The sequence below is a fragment of the Panthera tigris genome, chromosome A3 (assembly GCF_018350195.1).
Source record: "Panthera tigris isolate Pti1 chromosome A3, P.tigris_Pti1_mat1.1, whole genome shotgun sequence".
In the NCBI taxonomy this organism is placed as follows: Eukaryota; Metazoa; Chordata; class Mammalia; order Carnivora; family Felidae; genus Panthera; species Panthera tigris.
Window position 1 is genome coordinate 90,061,445 of NC_056662.1, and position 14,418 is coordinate 90,075,862.

Below are 14,418 nucleotides of genomic sequence, written 5' to 3' on the forward strand. Positions count from 1 at the left end.
GGATTCCTCTAGGGTTCCTCAAAGAATGGGCAGCCACCATTGCTGTGTGGTGTCTGCTTTCAGGCTGATTTGGCTCCTTGCTCTTCCAGCCTCTCGAAGAAATATCCCCTCCCCAGTATCTCTTGACCTATCCTGGACTTGAACCGTCTCTAAGAGCCACAGGACTCCTGACACCTTATCCCCATTTTGCCCCACACTCACCCTGCTAACTGGTAGGGTTCCAACACAGCAGTCTGAGTTCTGAGTCCCTGGGGTTGGAAAGCACAGTGACCAACCATCCCGGTTTTCCTGGGACTGAAGGATTTCCTGGAGTGTGGGACTTTCAGTGTTAAAACTGGGAAAGTCCTGGGCAAATGGGAATGAGTTGGTCACTCTAAAGTCTCCAAAGAGGCAGCCTTAGGAAGGGGATGAAGGCCCTGAACAGGAACCAGGGAAGTTATGTGTGTGTGTTGCACATGTGTATTGAAAGGGCAACACAGGTGCAAAGAACACTTTTTGTACGTAATGGCTGACAAGTTCTTAGCTCCACACCAGTAGTCATTATTTCTGCCCATGATGCCATTTTTCTTCCAGTTACCCAGGTTTGTGAGGCTGTCACAGATTCATGCAATCTTCGGTCATTGGGATAATCAAACAGATTCCTTTTTCATTACAGCTCCCCCCGCCACCACCACGTCTGGCCCCGAATTCTCTCAGCTCTTACCTTCTGCAGTGGCCAGAGATACGCTCCTTCTTCAGGTCCCTGCCAGTTACTGGTCCGCCCTATACTTGCAGCCAGATTAGCCTGCTCTAACATTGCTGTCACGTCTCTCCTCTCTAAAACCTTCAAGGACTATGCTTTATCTATAGTAGAATCCCAAAATTGCTACCTTTGGCCCTTTCTCCCCTGCTTTCTTTGTAAACCATTTTCTTCTTTCAGTTAGGCCCAGTCACAGTTATGGGGACAGAACATGCAGTGGTCAAAAGCATGAGCCCCTGAGTCAGACAAACAAGCAGGTTAGTGCCAGCCCTACCACTTACAAGCTCCATGACATTACTACATCTTCTTGGGCTTCTGTGATTCAGTCTCTTTACACTTAAAGTGAAATTAAAATCTGGGGCACCTGCGTGGCTCAGCTGGTTAAGCATCTGACTCCAGCTCAGGTCAGGATCTTACGGCTCGTGAGTTCAAGTCCCATGAGTCCCACGTGGGCCTCTGTGCTGACAGCTCAGAGTCTGGATCCTGCTTCAGATTCTGGGTCTCCCTCTCTCTCTGCCCCTCCCCTGTTCATACTCTGTCCCTCTCTCGAAAATAAATATTAAAAAAAATTAATGTAATTAAAATTTCATTATCTTCTGGGATTACTGTGAAGATTAATCCATGTACATCACTTGAATTATGTTCAATAAGCAGTAGTTATTGTCCAACAGTGCCAGGTTCCCTTCTGCCTTCCAACATTGTTCAGTCTCCCTGAAATATTCTCTCCTGGGACCTCCACTTGCAACCGAGGCCCTAGCTGACTCCCCTTGAATCCTGGATGGATCATTCTCAGAACATTCTTGAGAATGAGTTGTGGCATCTGGGCAGAAGCATGGAAGGCCCGAGGAGGGAGGAAGGACAGACACGGAGAGAGGGGAGCCAGGAAAGAACCTAAGCATGGTCTTCTGAAGATCTGAAGTGATGGCCCTGCATAGGCATAGGCCTCTTACCTTCTCATCATATTGCCAGAGGGTGATTAATTACCAGTGGAATAAATTAATTTCAGAAATGTCCGCTGGTGGGGGTAGGCTATTGACTCCACCCGCCAAGGTCCCCATGCAGCTACTCCAGCCTCCACCTCCACGGCCAGACTCAGCCTCCCCACCCTCCTGCCAAGGCCACTATCCTGGGGGGAACATTTCCTGCCCAAGTGTGGGGCAGAGGTCCCAGAAGTAGGGTTGTGCCCCTTCTCCCCACCGCTTTCACTTAGCTTGTGTTTCAGCATGGGGTTCTTTCAGCAGAAGTGAGAGAATGGTCGGAAGCCCATTAACAAATGACCTCAGGGTGGGGAAAGGGTAGGATCAGGCACAACCTTGTCACTTTGGAGCAGCCCAGAGGTTAGTTGCAAGGTCTTGGAGGAGGTGGGTCAAAGGCCTGCTGGAGTCCAGCGACTAAAGGCAGTCAGTAGGGGGTAGGTCGCCCGCAGCTACGTGTCCCATCTTCCTCCCCTCAGCTCGAAGTCTCCAGAGTGCTGTCCGGCTGACATGCACTGGCTCTGAAGGCTGGCAGGATACCTAGGTCCAAATCCTGACCTAGTGCTTCTTGCTTTGTGAAACGGGTATAATTATATCACCGAATAGACTTGCTATGAGGTTTGAAGGAGACATCGCGTTTAAAGCGCTCAGCCAAGCGCGGAATCTGCACAACCGGCAGATTTTGCTCTTGCTGCTCTGGGGCGCCAAGATTGAGGCGTCGAGCGACTGAGTCTCCATTTTATTCTCAACAATTGGGAAAAGTGAGTGAGTGGACTGTGAGCCAGAGGAGGCCAGATCCACACCCTCCCTCCACCCTAGTACCCAGACAGGGCGCGGAGCACGGAGGCAAGGAGTCGGGGATCCAGGTGCCCAGGGCGGCGGCGGCTTTGCCTTCATTAGTCCACCTTTATCTCCTCTTCTGACAGGTGGGGTCCGGAGTCAGGCCGGCCAGGGACGGGGCGTGGGGTGCCGTCAGGCAGCGAGAGGCGGCACTGAACTTCGGGAGACAGCGTACGCAACGAGGCCACGTCGGCGCGCATCTCCTCCACGTCGCGCTTGAGCTTGGCTCGCCGGTTCTGGAACCACGTGACAACCTGTGCGTTGGCCAAGCCGAGTCTCGCCGCCAGCCGGTCGCGCTCGGAAGGCGCCAGGTACTTCTGGAAGACGAAGCGTCGCTCCAGCTCCAGCACCTGCTGCGCAGTGAACGCCGTGCGTGACTTTCGCCGTCTGCGGCCAGCCTGGCCAGGGCCCAGAGCACTTGGGGCGGCGCGGCCTGCGGGGATACGGCGGGGGTCAGTCTTAGCCTGCAGGAATCAGGCATCCGCTCAAAGGAGAAGCTGTGGGGGGGGGGGGGGGCTCAAGCCGGGGTGGGGGAGGCGGAGCGAGAAGGCGGATAGGAGCCTGAACCGTGGTCCCTTACCAAACGGGGGTTCAGGCCGAATTGGGAGTGGGGGGCATAAAGTGGAACGGGCCACTTGGGCATGGGAAGCAGCAGGCTGAGGGCATCTTGAGGAGGTGAGGGAGTAGGAAGAGGGCGGGACTGGCCAAAGGAGACTTGGCACGGCGTCAGGCAATCTGGGGAGGGATCTTTGAGGCCCTCCGGAGCCCCGGGATAAGTGGGCTTGTAGGTTGGGGCCGGCACCCGAGGCGGGGCGACCATGGTCAAAATAGGACAGCCGGGCGCCTGGGTGTCTAAGTCGGTTGAGCATCCGACTTCAGCTCAGGTCATGATCTCGTGGTCCATGAGTTCAAGCCCCGTGTCAGGCTCTGTGCTGACAGCTCAAAGCCTGGAGCCTGCCTCCGATTCTGTGTCTCCTTCTCTCTCTGCCCCTCCCCTGCTCACACTCTGTCGCTCTCAAAAAATAAACATTAAAAAAATAATAGGGACAGCCCGGGGCAGCCCTGTGTGATGAATGTAATACGACTCTGATCATGCCCTTCTAAAGACTCTCAGGTTATGATGAGCACTCTTGTTTTACGCTTTTTTAGTGACACGGGAACCTCCTCCTCGAGCCCAAAAGGAGGTAGTGGGGGTTCAAAGTGTAAGGAGAGGCGAAGTCCGTAATCCCCGACCCTTGCCGCCCCAAAGACCTTCTGTTCCTGTCCCCTTTCCTGAAGAGAACGGCGTGGAGCGGAGCTAGGTCACCCGGAGAGACCGAGCCTCGCCTCCCAGCACTTTGTGCACCGCCCATGCCCTAGCTCAATGTTTACAGCCTCGGGCTCAGGCCTTTTGTCTCCATCTCGCCGGCCTTTCGGTGTCGCGATTGCCCCGCCTACAGCGAACGGACCAAAGGGTCACTCAGTTCTCGACAGATTGGCCCTCCCCCTCGGCGCTGGCGGCCTCCAAGGAGCGGCCGCGGAGCCTGGGAACTAACGGAGGGTAGGTGAGGATTGGGAGATGGAAGTCCCAGCACGTGGGCTGAGGACAGAGGGCAGATTAGGGTGGGGGCCATTGTGAACGAAGGGTCGAGACCGGGACCTGAAGGAGAGAGATGGGGAGAAGGCCAAGTCAAAGTGCGCGACCTTGCCTGCGCTATACCTTCAGAGGGCTCCGGAGCGTGCCAGTCAAATCCGCGGAAAGTTTTACTAGTCAGCTCCTCCAGCGCGCACAGAGGCGACGTGGGACCAGGACTCGACTCTGGAAGCTGGGACGTAGAGGGTCCTCGGGGGATCAGGCGCGGGCCTAGGATGTCGGCGATGCTGAATAATGTCCGGGGTGTCCGGGGCTCTGGTCCCGAGTTCATGGCCGACGGGGCTGTGGCGGTCCCGCCGCCGGCTGCGCTGGGCGCAGCAGCTGCCTGGGCCCCAGACCGCGGCTCCCGATCTGGGCCCCCAGCTTCGGACCCGCCCCCCGCGCTGGGCCCAAGCCCCTTGTGCCCCTCCTCCTGCGCCCCCAACCCCCATCCCGGGGCCGCGGTGGGTCTGGAGCTGGTAGATGTCCCCGCAGCTGTATTTCTAACAGGGTGGGGAGGCGCGGAGAGCAGACCAGGAACAACCTGCCATACCCGGCCGCCGAGCTGCTCCGCGCGGCAGGGCATGGCCCCGTACACGCTCTGACTGGACCCTTCCTGGACGGCCCGCAGATTGTGTGTACCGTCGACTCCCCGCCTAGCCTCTGCTCTGGCTCATAAACTAGTCATTGCTTCCCCTTGCCCCAACGGATGGGATTTGCAGAATTCCGAGGAGGGAGATCAGACCTGACCGTTCTAGGATCTCTGATCTCTCCTAAAAAGGATCTTGGTCTCCTGACCTAGCCCCCTCCTCCGCGCCCCACCGCTGCAGAACCCTCCTGAAGAGGTCCCGGCGGCTGGAAGTTATTAGAGTGGCGCGAGGGGCCTGGGGGAACTCAAGACTTGGAAGGACCTGGCCTGGCGGAATTTCTGCAACGGGGAATAATGGGGATGCGATGTGGAAGCAAAAGCAGGTGAGTGGATCCACCAGCTCTCTGGCTGGACCCAGGCTTGGAGGCCCTGAGAAAGTCAAAGCACATGGAGAAGTGGAATAGACTGGGGCCTCAGGAAAGAAGACACAGCAAATCTGGAGCTATCGCTACTGCCCCCACCCAGGGGTCTTGGCCAGGGAAGACTGGCCTCCACCGAGGCCTATCAGTCGATCTGTCTTTGCCTCCATATTAAGCTCCTGTGGTTCAAATAGGGGTTCCCCAGCCTCCAAAGCCCAGAAACCACCCTGTAGAGCAGCAATGGAAAGGGCCACTAGTCACTCCCCATAGAAAAGTGACTTGCAGGTCAGACTTCATGGACCCAACCAGATCCTGGGACAGAAACCCCTGCCAACTCAGGGACAAACCCTAAGGTCTGGGATATTCATTCCTATTTTATTTGTGTCCTTTCTTTCTTTTCTCCCACACCTATTCCAGTCCTGGGCTCACACCTGAGTGAGCGCCCTACAGCTGTCCTTTGTAGGAAGAAGGCAGCTCTGGAACAGTGGTTGCTCCACCAGTGGAGGCCCAACAAGGCAAGGGGATTCACAGCCCAGAGGCAGAGAAGCCCCACCTCTCCTGAGGAGCTCACCGTTCCTGAGGAACTTGCTTCTATGGGATTCTTCAAGTTTCTTCCCACAGTGCCAAGAAGTCCCTCCTGGGGTGTCCATTATGTCACCTTCTCTGTAGACCTCTGCACCTCCCACCATTTGTGCGAAGATCCTCTGTGCCTATTCCCTGGGGCAAGTGGAGCCTGCCAGTTGAGGTGCCCTAAACAGAGCTTGAGAGACCTAAGGCCCCTGGGCCAATGATAATGGGAGTGAAGAACCCTCACCTGGCTGGAGGCACTAACCTGGCCTCCCAAAGATGGAGAAACACAGGGTCTTCTTGGTAATGAGTTCCCTCCAGCGACCCCTCCCATCCCCCAGACACACACAGACACTTGCATGGTACCCTCATGGCAGCCTGAGCAACACAGCCCAATGGCCCACTGATTGGTCTAAGAACAGAGCTAGGCCACAGCAGAACACTGAGATGCCTCAGGATCTTGTTAATTGGTTATTAATGGTAGGAGGCGGAGGGAGGCCAAGAGAGAACCTCATGGCTGGAGGCCTCAGTCCTCTGAACCATGCTGGTGGTTTGACTTAATCTGCTTTTATTTTTTTTTTATGTTTATTTATTTTTGAGAGACAGAGAGACAGACATGAAAAGGGGAGGGGCAGAGAGAGAGGGAGGCACAGAATCCAAAGCAGGCTCCAGGCTCTGAGCTGTCAGCACAGAGCCTGACATGGGGCTCAAACTCACAAACTGTGAGATCATGACCTGAGCTGAAGTCTGACACTTAACTGAGCCACCCAGGTGCCCCAGACTTAATCTGCTTTTAAAGAGGGTCCCAGGAAGCTGCAGGAACTGCCTAGCTCATGTCCCAGGCCTGTCACCAAACAGACACTACAACCTTCCTCTGTGTAGCTTTTATGTCATCTCTTCCTCTGCTCTCAATTACTAGTGTGTTTGTGAGGAGTGCCCTCTCTCCTGAAGGGCATTTGCCATCCTCTCCCTTTCCATCCCTCACACCTATCTACCCCCCCTGCAAACTGCAACCAGGCTCAGGTAGTGGGGTTCGATGACAGCGGGGTTGGGAGGTCCCCATTTGGGGGATGAAAGAGAAGGCGAGACTAGTAAAGGGAGGAGGCCGCTGACAGCAGAGCCCTAAGGCTGTCCCAGTGGCCAGGGACTAGTCCAGACAAGGGGTGGGGGGCACAGGAGGGGACTTCTCCAGCAATGCCTCTGGAACCTGAGCTGGGGAGAAACCCGATCCCCCTGTGGGGGGGAGGGTAGGAGGAGGGTGAGTGATTAATGAGGGAGATTAAGAGATTAAACTTGGGTTCTGGGCTGGATGGGAAGGGGGTGCTGCATCAGTTGTCTTGTAGCCTTCGCCCCCCATATACCCTCCACCCCCAAGGCCCAACCCTTCTTGTCCTGGACCTTCACAGAGTGATCCACAGACAGGCACCTTTCCGCAGCCCCCCTCCAACCCCCCCCCCCCCCGTTCTGACAGTTTTCCTTTCTTAGCATTCTCCAGCAACCCCTCATGTCTCCCACCTCCACGGATTCCCCTTATTGTCCTTTCAGACATTTGGGGTCCTCTGCTCCTCCTCCTTGTAGAGATTCCCCACATTCCGACTTTCACTCCCTGGGGAAGGAGCCTCCATTCTCCTTTAAGGATGCTTTCTCACACCTCTGCGCATCATCTCTTTTCAGATTTCCCTTTCCTCATCGTCCCTACCTTATCTCTCATTCTGTGACACTGCACCTCTCACCCACATTGCCCATCTCAGCCTCCCATCTAGCGGGTTCCTTTACCCAGCCCTCCACCCCCCAGATTGTTGCCTCTCTTGGCACAATCTTAGTGGTTCAATAAACAACCTTTAGTCTCCGAATTTCCCTCTCCACGCACTCCTTTGAATCCTGTGATTGGGGATCCTCCGAACAACCCCCTCAGGGCAGTGGACGGATGAGGGCCAGTCCCGGAGAGGTGCCTGCCCGCCCCTTCCCACTCTTAGGGAAGTCCATTAGTGAGAGGGGGGTGGGCGTTGAGGGAGGAAACTCGCGGCCGAGGGGCGAGGGGCGGAGCGGCAGTCGGTCTCGCACACTTCAAGGGTTGTTTTCTCTTTCAGAAAACGTTGTTGAATGAACCGACTCAGACACTTCCACTTTAGTTTCGTTTCTTTTAGGGCCTTGCTTGGGTCCGTGAGCCCTTTCTGGCCCTTTCCGCCGGCTCATAAAGAGCTCTGGGGGCGTGCGAGCCGAGCTGGGGGAGCGGCGGGACACACACACACGCACAGCGAGACCCCCTGCTCCATTACCAGTGAAGTACCTTTTCCCTCCTTTCCCGCCCACCCCGGGCCGGGGACAGACTGCCCGGGCTAAGAAGAACCTGTTCTCTCCTGTGCCAAGGGCACAAATCTCGGTGCTCCCTTCCCCCAGGTGAGAGTGGGCCGCGGAAACGGAAGCGGCAGGGGCAATGGCCGGCTGGGCCCTGCCCGTGAGTACTGATGCCCCCGCTCCCTCCCACCACCGGAAGCACAGCGAGGTCAAGGGCGCCCGGGAGTGGGCCGGCTGCGCGCTGGGACTGCCCTGCGGCAGCCTCTTTGAAGACAAGGAGCGCGTTCTGGGTCGCGCGGCCCAAGAGAACGCTGGGCTTGATTCTGCACCCCCACCCCTCACCCCGTGGCGCAGATCGTGACCTGAGGGGCACAGGGTCTGTGTGGCGCAGCGCCCGCAGCTGGCCTGCATCAGCCACCTCGGGAGACTCACCACAGCTGCCTCTGCCACCACCGCTGACAGACAAAAAGAAGGTTCTGCTGGGCCCCTGGCGAGGCCGCCACTGGGCCGCCATCCCAGATCCTGTCCTGAGCACCTTCTAAGGCTCCTTGGCCTCAAACCATGCCTTGTCAAAAGCCTCATCCTGAGGCTTGGTCCCTAAATCAGCCTTATCTTCTGACTGGGCCTTTTTGACGCCAAGCTCCTGCCAAGCCCCAAGCTACTCCCCAACTCCTCCTGCAGCCACTTAGGACCTGAAAAGTCCCCAGGAACGTTTCTACCTCCTTCTCCCCAAGTCCAAACCTCTCCCTGGTGAGTCATTCCTTGAAAATGCCTTTTCAGGGGTGGCTCAGTTGGTTTAGCCTCCGACTCTTGATTTAGGCTCAGGCCATGATCCCATAGTCGGTGAGATGAAGCCCCACTTGTGGCTCCTCGCTGTCAGCCCAGAGCCTGCTTGGGATTCTCTCTACCTCTCTCTGACCTTCCTCCTGTTTTGCAAGCACGCTCTCTCAAACATTAAAAAAAAGAAAAGAAAATGCCCTTTCACCGACAAACTCTTTGAGAACAGCCTCAGTGTGGCTGCTTGAGTGGGCATGGAGTCCCCGGAAGAGACGGGGGGAGCCCTGAGATAGATATAATGAATCCCAAATCCCTAGATATATGTTGGTGTAGAGGCTGATGCAAAGGAATGGAAAACCCCGGGTCCTGGCAGAAAGAGGGTTTTCTGGAGGAAGTGACACTTGGACCTTGAAAAGACAGCTGAGTATGGGCATAGGGGGACAGGCATTCCAGGCATGCAGCTCGAAACACGGAGGCATGGGGAATCTTGGAGATTCTGTCAGGGTGGTTGTTCTGCAATGTCCCCACCCTCTTGCTTGTTGCCTGCCCCTCACACCTGAGGGCTCTTGCTTTCCGCAGCCTCCCCGCATTGTGCTTTTCTCATGGTCTACAAGCTTCATCCGTGTGGAGGGAAGCCCAGGTCCACCGTGCACTGGTTGCTATGCCCAGTCCCTTTAACCCCCGCCCCAGTCTCAGGCTCTCTCAGCCAGTTCAGACCTCCTTCACTGTACACCTCCTCCCAAGTCTTCTGCCACCTCATCTCTATCCCTGGGAGCTCTGTGCCTTCAGCCCTCACCAGCTAGGCACAATGACCCCTTTGAACTCACGGGAGTCAGACTTAGGCCAATGTAAGATTTAGGTTCCAACTTGAGTTCTGGCCACAATTTATGCTGCTTGCTCCCTCCCACTTGTCCCAGATTCAGCCACAGCCTGTTAGCTTCCTTCAGGAACTTGCTTTCTCCTCCATCTGTTATTGGCCCAGTCGGGCAAGTTTCTGACTACCCCACTAAGAGGTCATAGAACAGGAAGACTAGCTAAGTTTGTTTCCAGAGCCTAAGGCTCATGGCTGGGCTCCTATAAAAAAGGGATGTTTGCTGAATTAATCAAGGGAGTTAACAGCCTTGCTGCTTCCCTCTTGTTACTTGAAGCTGCCTTTGCTCTGCTGGACACTAGTTCCCTCGCCTCATCCTTGCTTCACCTAGTCCGGGAACCTGAAGGACAACCATGTCTCCAAATCAACACTCTTGTTCTCCCTGTGTCCCACCCCGTAATTTTTTTTTCCGATTCCTTCCATAGTGCAATTCTTTGATTTTTTCCTTTAAAATAGCACTCTTCTTCAGTCCTTCAGTGGCCACTGTCCAACCCTAGCCCTACTCTTGAATCAAGACACCTCCACTCAAGCTTGTAGCATATGCTGCAACACTCAAGTAGAGTGACAGCTCCCCTCCAGAAAGGACACACACACACACACACACCCCACACAAGAGCTGGTATGGGTAGCCTGGTTCCACTTAGCTCACCTTCTGAATTTTACATGTATAGAGTCATCTACCCTTCTCCTTTGGCAATTCACTGAGGGGCAAGGGACAGAGAGAGGCTCTCTTTCATGATGAAACTCAGAGGACTTCTAAGGGAAGCAGGACACAGAACAAAGCATGCATAGGTGGAAGGAAGAGAAAAGATGCTTTTTTAAAGTTTTTATTTCAAAAAATAAAGCCGCAGTTAATTTCACATAAATATCTGGGGAGGGAAAGGGACAGGGATGTGGTGGGGGCTTGGCCCCTACCTCCTCTTCTCTTTCACACTGTATTGTAAAAGCAAAGGGGATGGCTAAGGAGAAAACAAGCAGAAGAAGCAGTCAGTGGGAGCATTCTTACTCAAAAGGCCCCCTCAGCACATCCCTGCCCTGAGGACTGCCTCGGCCCTGGCTCACCTTGCCGAACCAGCGGGAGAGCCATATCTGCTTCATGGTCATGTGATCTGGGAGAACTTCATTGTCAAAAAGGAGCTGTACCTAGGAGGGAGATGGGGACAGTTTTAGAAACCCCTCTCTCATGCAGGTCAAGAACTGCCCTGGTCCACTACAGACTCTGTGAACTCCCTTTGAGCTCCTCCCTTTCCCCCCAAAACTGGCTGTGGGAATACTCACATGCTGGGGATTCAGCATTAAGCGGTGACATAGGACCCTTCGGAGATGACGAACTTCAGCTCTAACAGAACATCGAACATATTTGTTCTGGGGATAGGGAGGGAAGGCAAGAGGACAAGGTGTGTGAGGGAGGGGCAATGGGGAGGTGAGTCCTCAGAGAGGCCCTCCCCTCAGCCCCTCTCACCTGCAGGATGCTTTTATTCTTGTCCTTCCCAGAACTAGGAGGGAAACAGACACAGGTTAGGAGCCCTATCTTTCCCCCTGTACTTCACCCAGAGCCATGGTATACTCTCTTCAAGGGAAGAGACACTCCCCCTCACTGCTCACCCTCTCACCAAGCCCCTCCCAGGTTTTGGGTCACTGACATTGTCACATCAGACAATTCATGACCTGACCCTTACCTCAGGCGCTCCAGGCATAGACTCAGCTGCTCATCATATCGATAGTAGTGGGCTTTAGAGTGGTCGAAGCTGCTGAAAGGGAGGCCGAGGTTGCTCAGGGCTGGCTCTAAGAAAGAGTAGTGAGGAGAGTGGCACAGATTCCATACTCCTTTTTCCCCAGAGAGCAAAACTGGGCAGGAGAAATGCTCTGGGGGGTTTACTTTACCCTCCTGCTGCCAAGGGACATACCTTCCCCACTGGGCTGGGTGACCCGGTCCAAGCCTCGGGACTGGTAAAATTCTCGAATCCGTTTCTCTTCACCTAGAATGGAGGCGGGGGGTGTGGGAAGTAAATATTAGCCCTCCCTCATACTTTGTCCCTGTCCGGCTGTCAACCTCTTTACCTACATGATTCCCACCAAAGCCTTTGTCATCTCAAGCTGCCACCCAGCATCAGTCCTCCAGAGACCCCTCAAAGTGAGGTTGGTCACTCACTGTCTTGTAAGCCAGGCACTAGCTTGTACACGATGTCCTGCATGACCCGGTCCAGTTTGAGGTTGAGCAGTGGCTGTGTCTCGTGGATCTTGATGTTGCACATGGGGCAGTACTTACTGGTTTGGAGATACTTCACAATACAACTCTTGCAGACTGCAGGAAGGAAAGAGCAGACTCTTAGTCTCTCTGGGAATGGGATTCACGGGCTGGGTGGGGTGTCTGAGTGGTTGGGGCAGGCAGCCAAAAGCCTGGCAACTAGCTTGGTGGAGACTAGGGCCTGAAGGACCAGACAGAGTCCAGGGCACTCACAAGTATGAAGACACTCTGTGATGGTGGTGGCATCCACGAAGTAGCCGGCGCACAGACAGCAGACGATGTGTTCATTCAGGTCTTTGATCTTTACTCGGACCTCCTCCTGCGGACACACCGCCCGTCACCAACCATTCCCTCCAACCCCAAATCATACGCCTTCCCAGCTGCGAAAATGCCTCTTTCATCACACTCCAAGGCCAAGCCTCGCACCCTGCACGATCCGCAAGGGATTAGCTCCCGGGAGCTGACACTCCCCCTCCGCCCAGCAGGGGGCTCCGCGCACAGCGGGGGCTCCCTTCCCGTGGACTCGCCCGACCTTCCTTTCCCAGGGGAGACTACACGACGTGGGCGGCACAATGCGCAAGCGTCCTAGCTCGGAGTTTGGCAACCCGATCGCAATCGCGCAGGCGCATTGGGCACCCTGTCTCTGCGCAGGCGCACTGGGCGCCGGGCCAGCCACCGCCCGTCCTCTAGCCGGCCCCAGTTCGCACCGCTAGCCGACCACAGCAGTAACCCCGCCGCCCCTGCACCTCGTTCCGTAGCGGGTCCATCTTGTACACTGACTGGAGCTGGTTCCGAAGCCTCATCGCGATCGCAATCTGGCCCCCCTGAGGAGACGCCATCTTAAAGGCTGATCCCGGCCTGCCACTTCCGGTGCCGCCTGCGGGGCGGGACTTGTCGCCCAGCAACGAGGGCTTAGGTCTTTTCGGATTCGTTGACCCTCTGTAAGGCCCCGCCCATGTCCCTTTCTCCCCGTGTGCTCACCTGAGCCTCACTGGCCCCTCCCCCTCCTCAATCCGTAATTAGGGAGTGGGGGGGGCGTGGGGAGGGGGTCCTATCTCATTGACCTCTTGTAGTAATCATCATAATAGACCCTACTCGACCGCGGGACTAACTTTTGGAGCCTGAAAAGACTATCGCCTTCTACCCCAAAGGGCCCGGCGGTCTCTGCCAGCCGCCGCTTAGGGTCGTCTATCTCCTGTGACCACGACCCCGCTAAAGAAGCCCCTCCCGGGTCCTCTCCTCATAAAGTCGCCCTCGTCGGCTGACGCGTACGCGTTACGGAGCTTCATCTGGATGGCAGGCCTTCTCCCGGCTCCCGGCGGGATTTTCTCGGGGCTTTGCGGAGTCGCGGAGAGGGTGGCGGGGAGGGAGGGACCCCCAGGGACTTGGTAGTGATCTTATTCCGTCCCCCGCCCCCCCCCCCACCATCCTCCTCTGCCGCCGGGGCTTGTGGTGGCGGCGAGTGGGGGGGGGGGCAGACCCTGGTTAATGATGATGATTCAATCATCGGCGCCTGCGGAGGCCTGGGACAGACTAATGCAGAGCAGATGCCGAAGGAGGAGGGGAGGAGGACTAGGACACTAGCGCACATAGACACGCTGAAGCAGCGAGCGCCTGCAGTAGCATAGGCCCAGTCCCGTACTTGGAGAGGACGCAGAAGCTCTAGACCGTGTGCACTGCCATCCTTAGGTACTTCCAGTGGGATTAAAAACCAAGGATAAGTTTACTGTGAAGTATTAGCGTCAAGTGCAGTTGGAGAATCAAGGGAGAGACCCCAATGGAGACCACCAAAGGCTTTCTGGAAGAAGTGGGACTTTGGGTGGTCACAGTTCAGAGAATGGGGGTGGAGTGCCTGGATAAGAAGTGCGGTGGAAATAGAAAAGAAAGGCAGATTCGAAGGGATTGACCAGGGAGAGGGATAGGAAAGAGGCAGAGGTGTGGATGTGGGAGTAGTGATAGAAACAGGGCCTAATGGGGCTGGGACTTTAGCCTGAGGGCAATGGGGAGCTAGCGGACCTTTTGTTTTGAAGAGAGGGAATTATTCTATGAAAGAAATATTTTGCTCATTTATCTTCTAGTAAATTGGAGTGGATAAAGCAGCAAAAAGTGATGAGATTAGTGATTTTTTAATTAACCCCTTCTCACTACGTCCACTGCTTACCTCCCTGGTCCAAGATACCATCATCTGTCCTCTGGATGATTGATTGCAGTGGCTTCTTGCCTGCTTTCCTTGCTTCCACGTTTCCATATGAATAAAAAAGGATATAAGTTAAGTTTTTGAGTTGATGGATATGTTTATTATCTGTGGTGGTTTCATGTGTGTATACATACACTTTTGTACACTTTAAATATGTGCAGTTTATTGTATGTTAGTTTTACCCTAAGAAACCTGTTAAAAATAAAACTAAAAAATCAGGTGTCTTTTCCTTAAAATTCCAATAGCTTTCTTTTTCAGAATAAAAGCCCAAGTCCTTACAATCCTTC

The 14,418-nt window shown here is 55.1% G+C and overlaps 2 protein-coding genes across 4 annotated transcripts; both read right to left on the bottom strand.

Moving 5' to 3' along the window:
• Nucleotides 1-2,598: 2,598 nt before the first annotated feature.
• LBX2 (ladybird homeobox 2) lies at nt 2,599-4,457 on the bottom strand. Its single transcript, XM_042979775.1, has 2 exons — nt 4,253-4,457; nt 2,599-2,986 (listed from the first exon to the last, which is right to left on the bottom strand). The coding sequence occupies exons 1-2, from the start codon at nt 4,455-4,457 to the stop codon at nt 2,610-2,612; spliced, it is 582 nt and encodes a 193-aa protein (XP_042835709.1). The 3' UTR covers nt 2,599-2,609.
• Nucleotides 4,458-10,499: 6,042 nt separating this feature from the next.
• On the bottom strand, nt 10,500-14,186 carry PCGF1 (polycomb group ring finger 1). 3 transcript variants are annotated; one of them, XM_042981791.1, is made up of 10 exons: nt 14,096-14,186; nt 12,681-12,758; nt 12,148-12,253; nt 11,839-11,991; nt 11,594-11,665; nt 11,366-11,471; nt 11,149-11,182; nt 10,965-11,051; nt 10,749-10,829; nt 10,500-10,645 (listed from the first exon to the last, which is right to left on the bottom strand). In XM_042981791.1, exons 1-10 carry the CDS (start codon nt 14,180-14,182, stop codon nt 10,598-10,600), a joined length of 852 nt encoding a protein of 283 aa, XP_042837725.1. In that variant the 5' UTR covers nt 14,183-14,186; the 3' UTR covers nt 10,500-10,597. The 3 variants fall into 3 exon arrangements, with proteins under 3 accessions (XP_042837725.1, XP_042837726.1, XP_007083540.1); XM_042981792.1 differs by lacking the exon at nt 14,096-14,186 and adding an exon at nt 13,207-13,347; XM_007083478.3 differs by lacking the exon at nt 14,096-14,186 and having other exon boundaries at nt 12,681-13,100.
• Between the last annotated feature and the right edge of the window lie 232 nt (nt 14,187-14,418).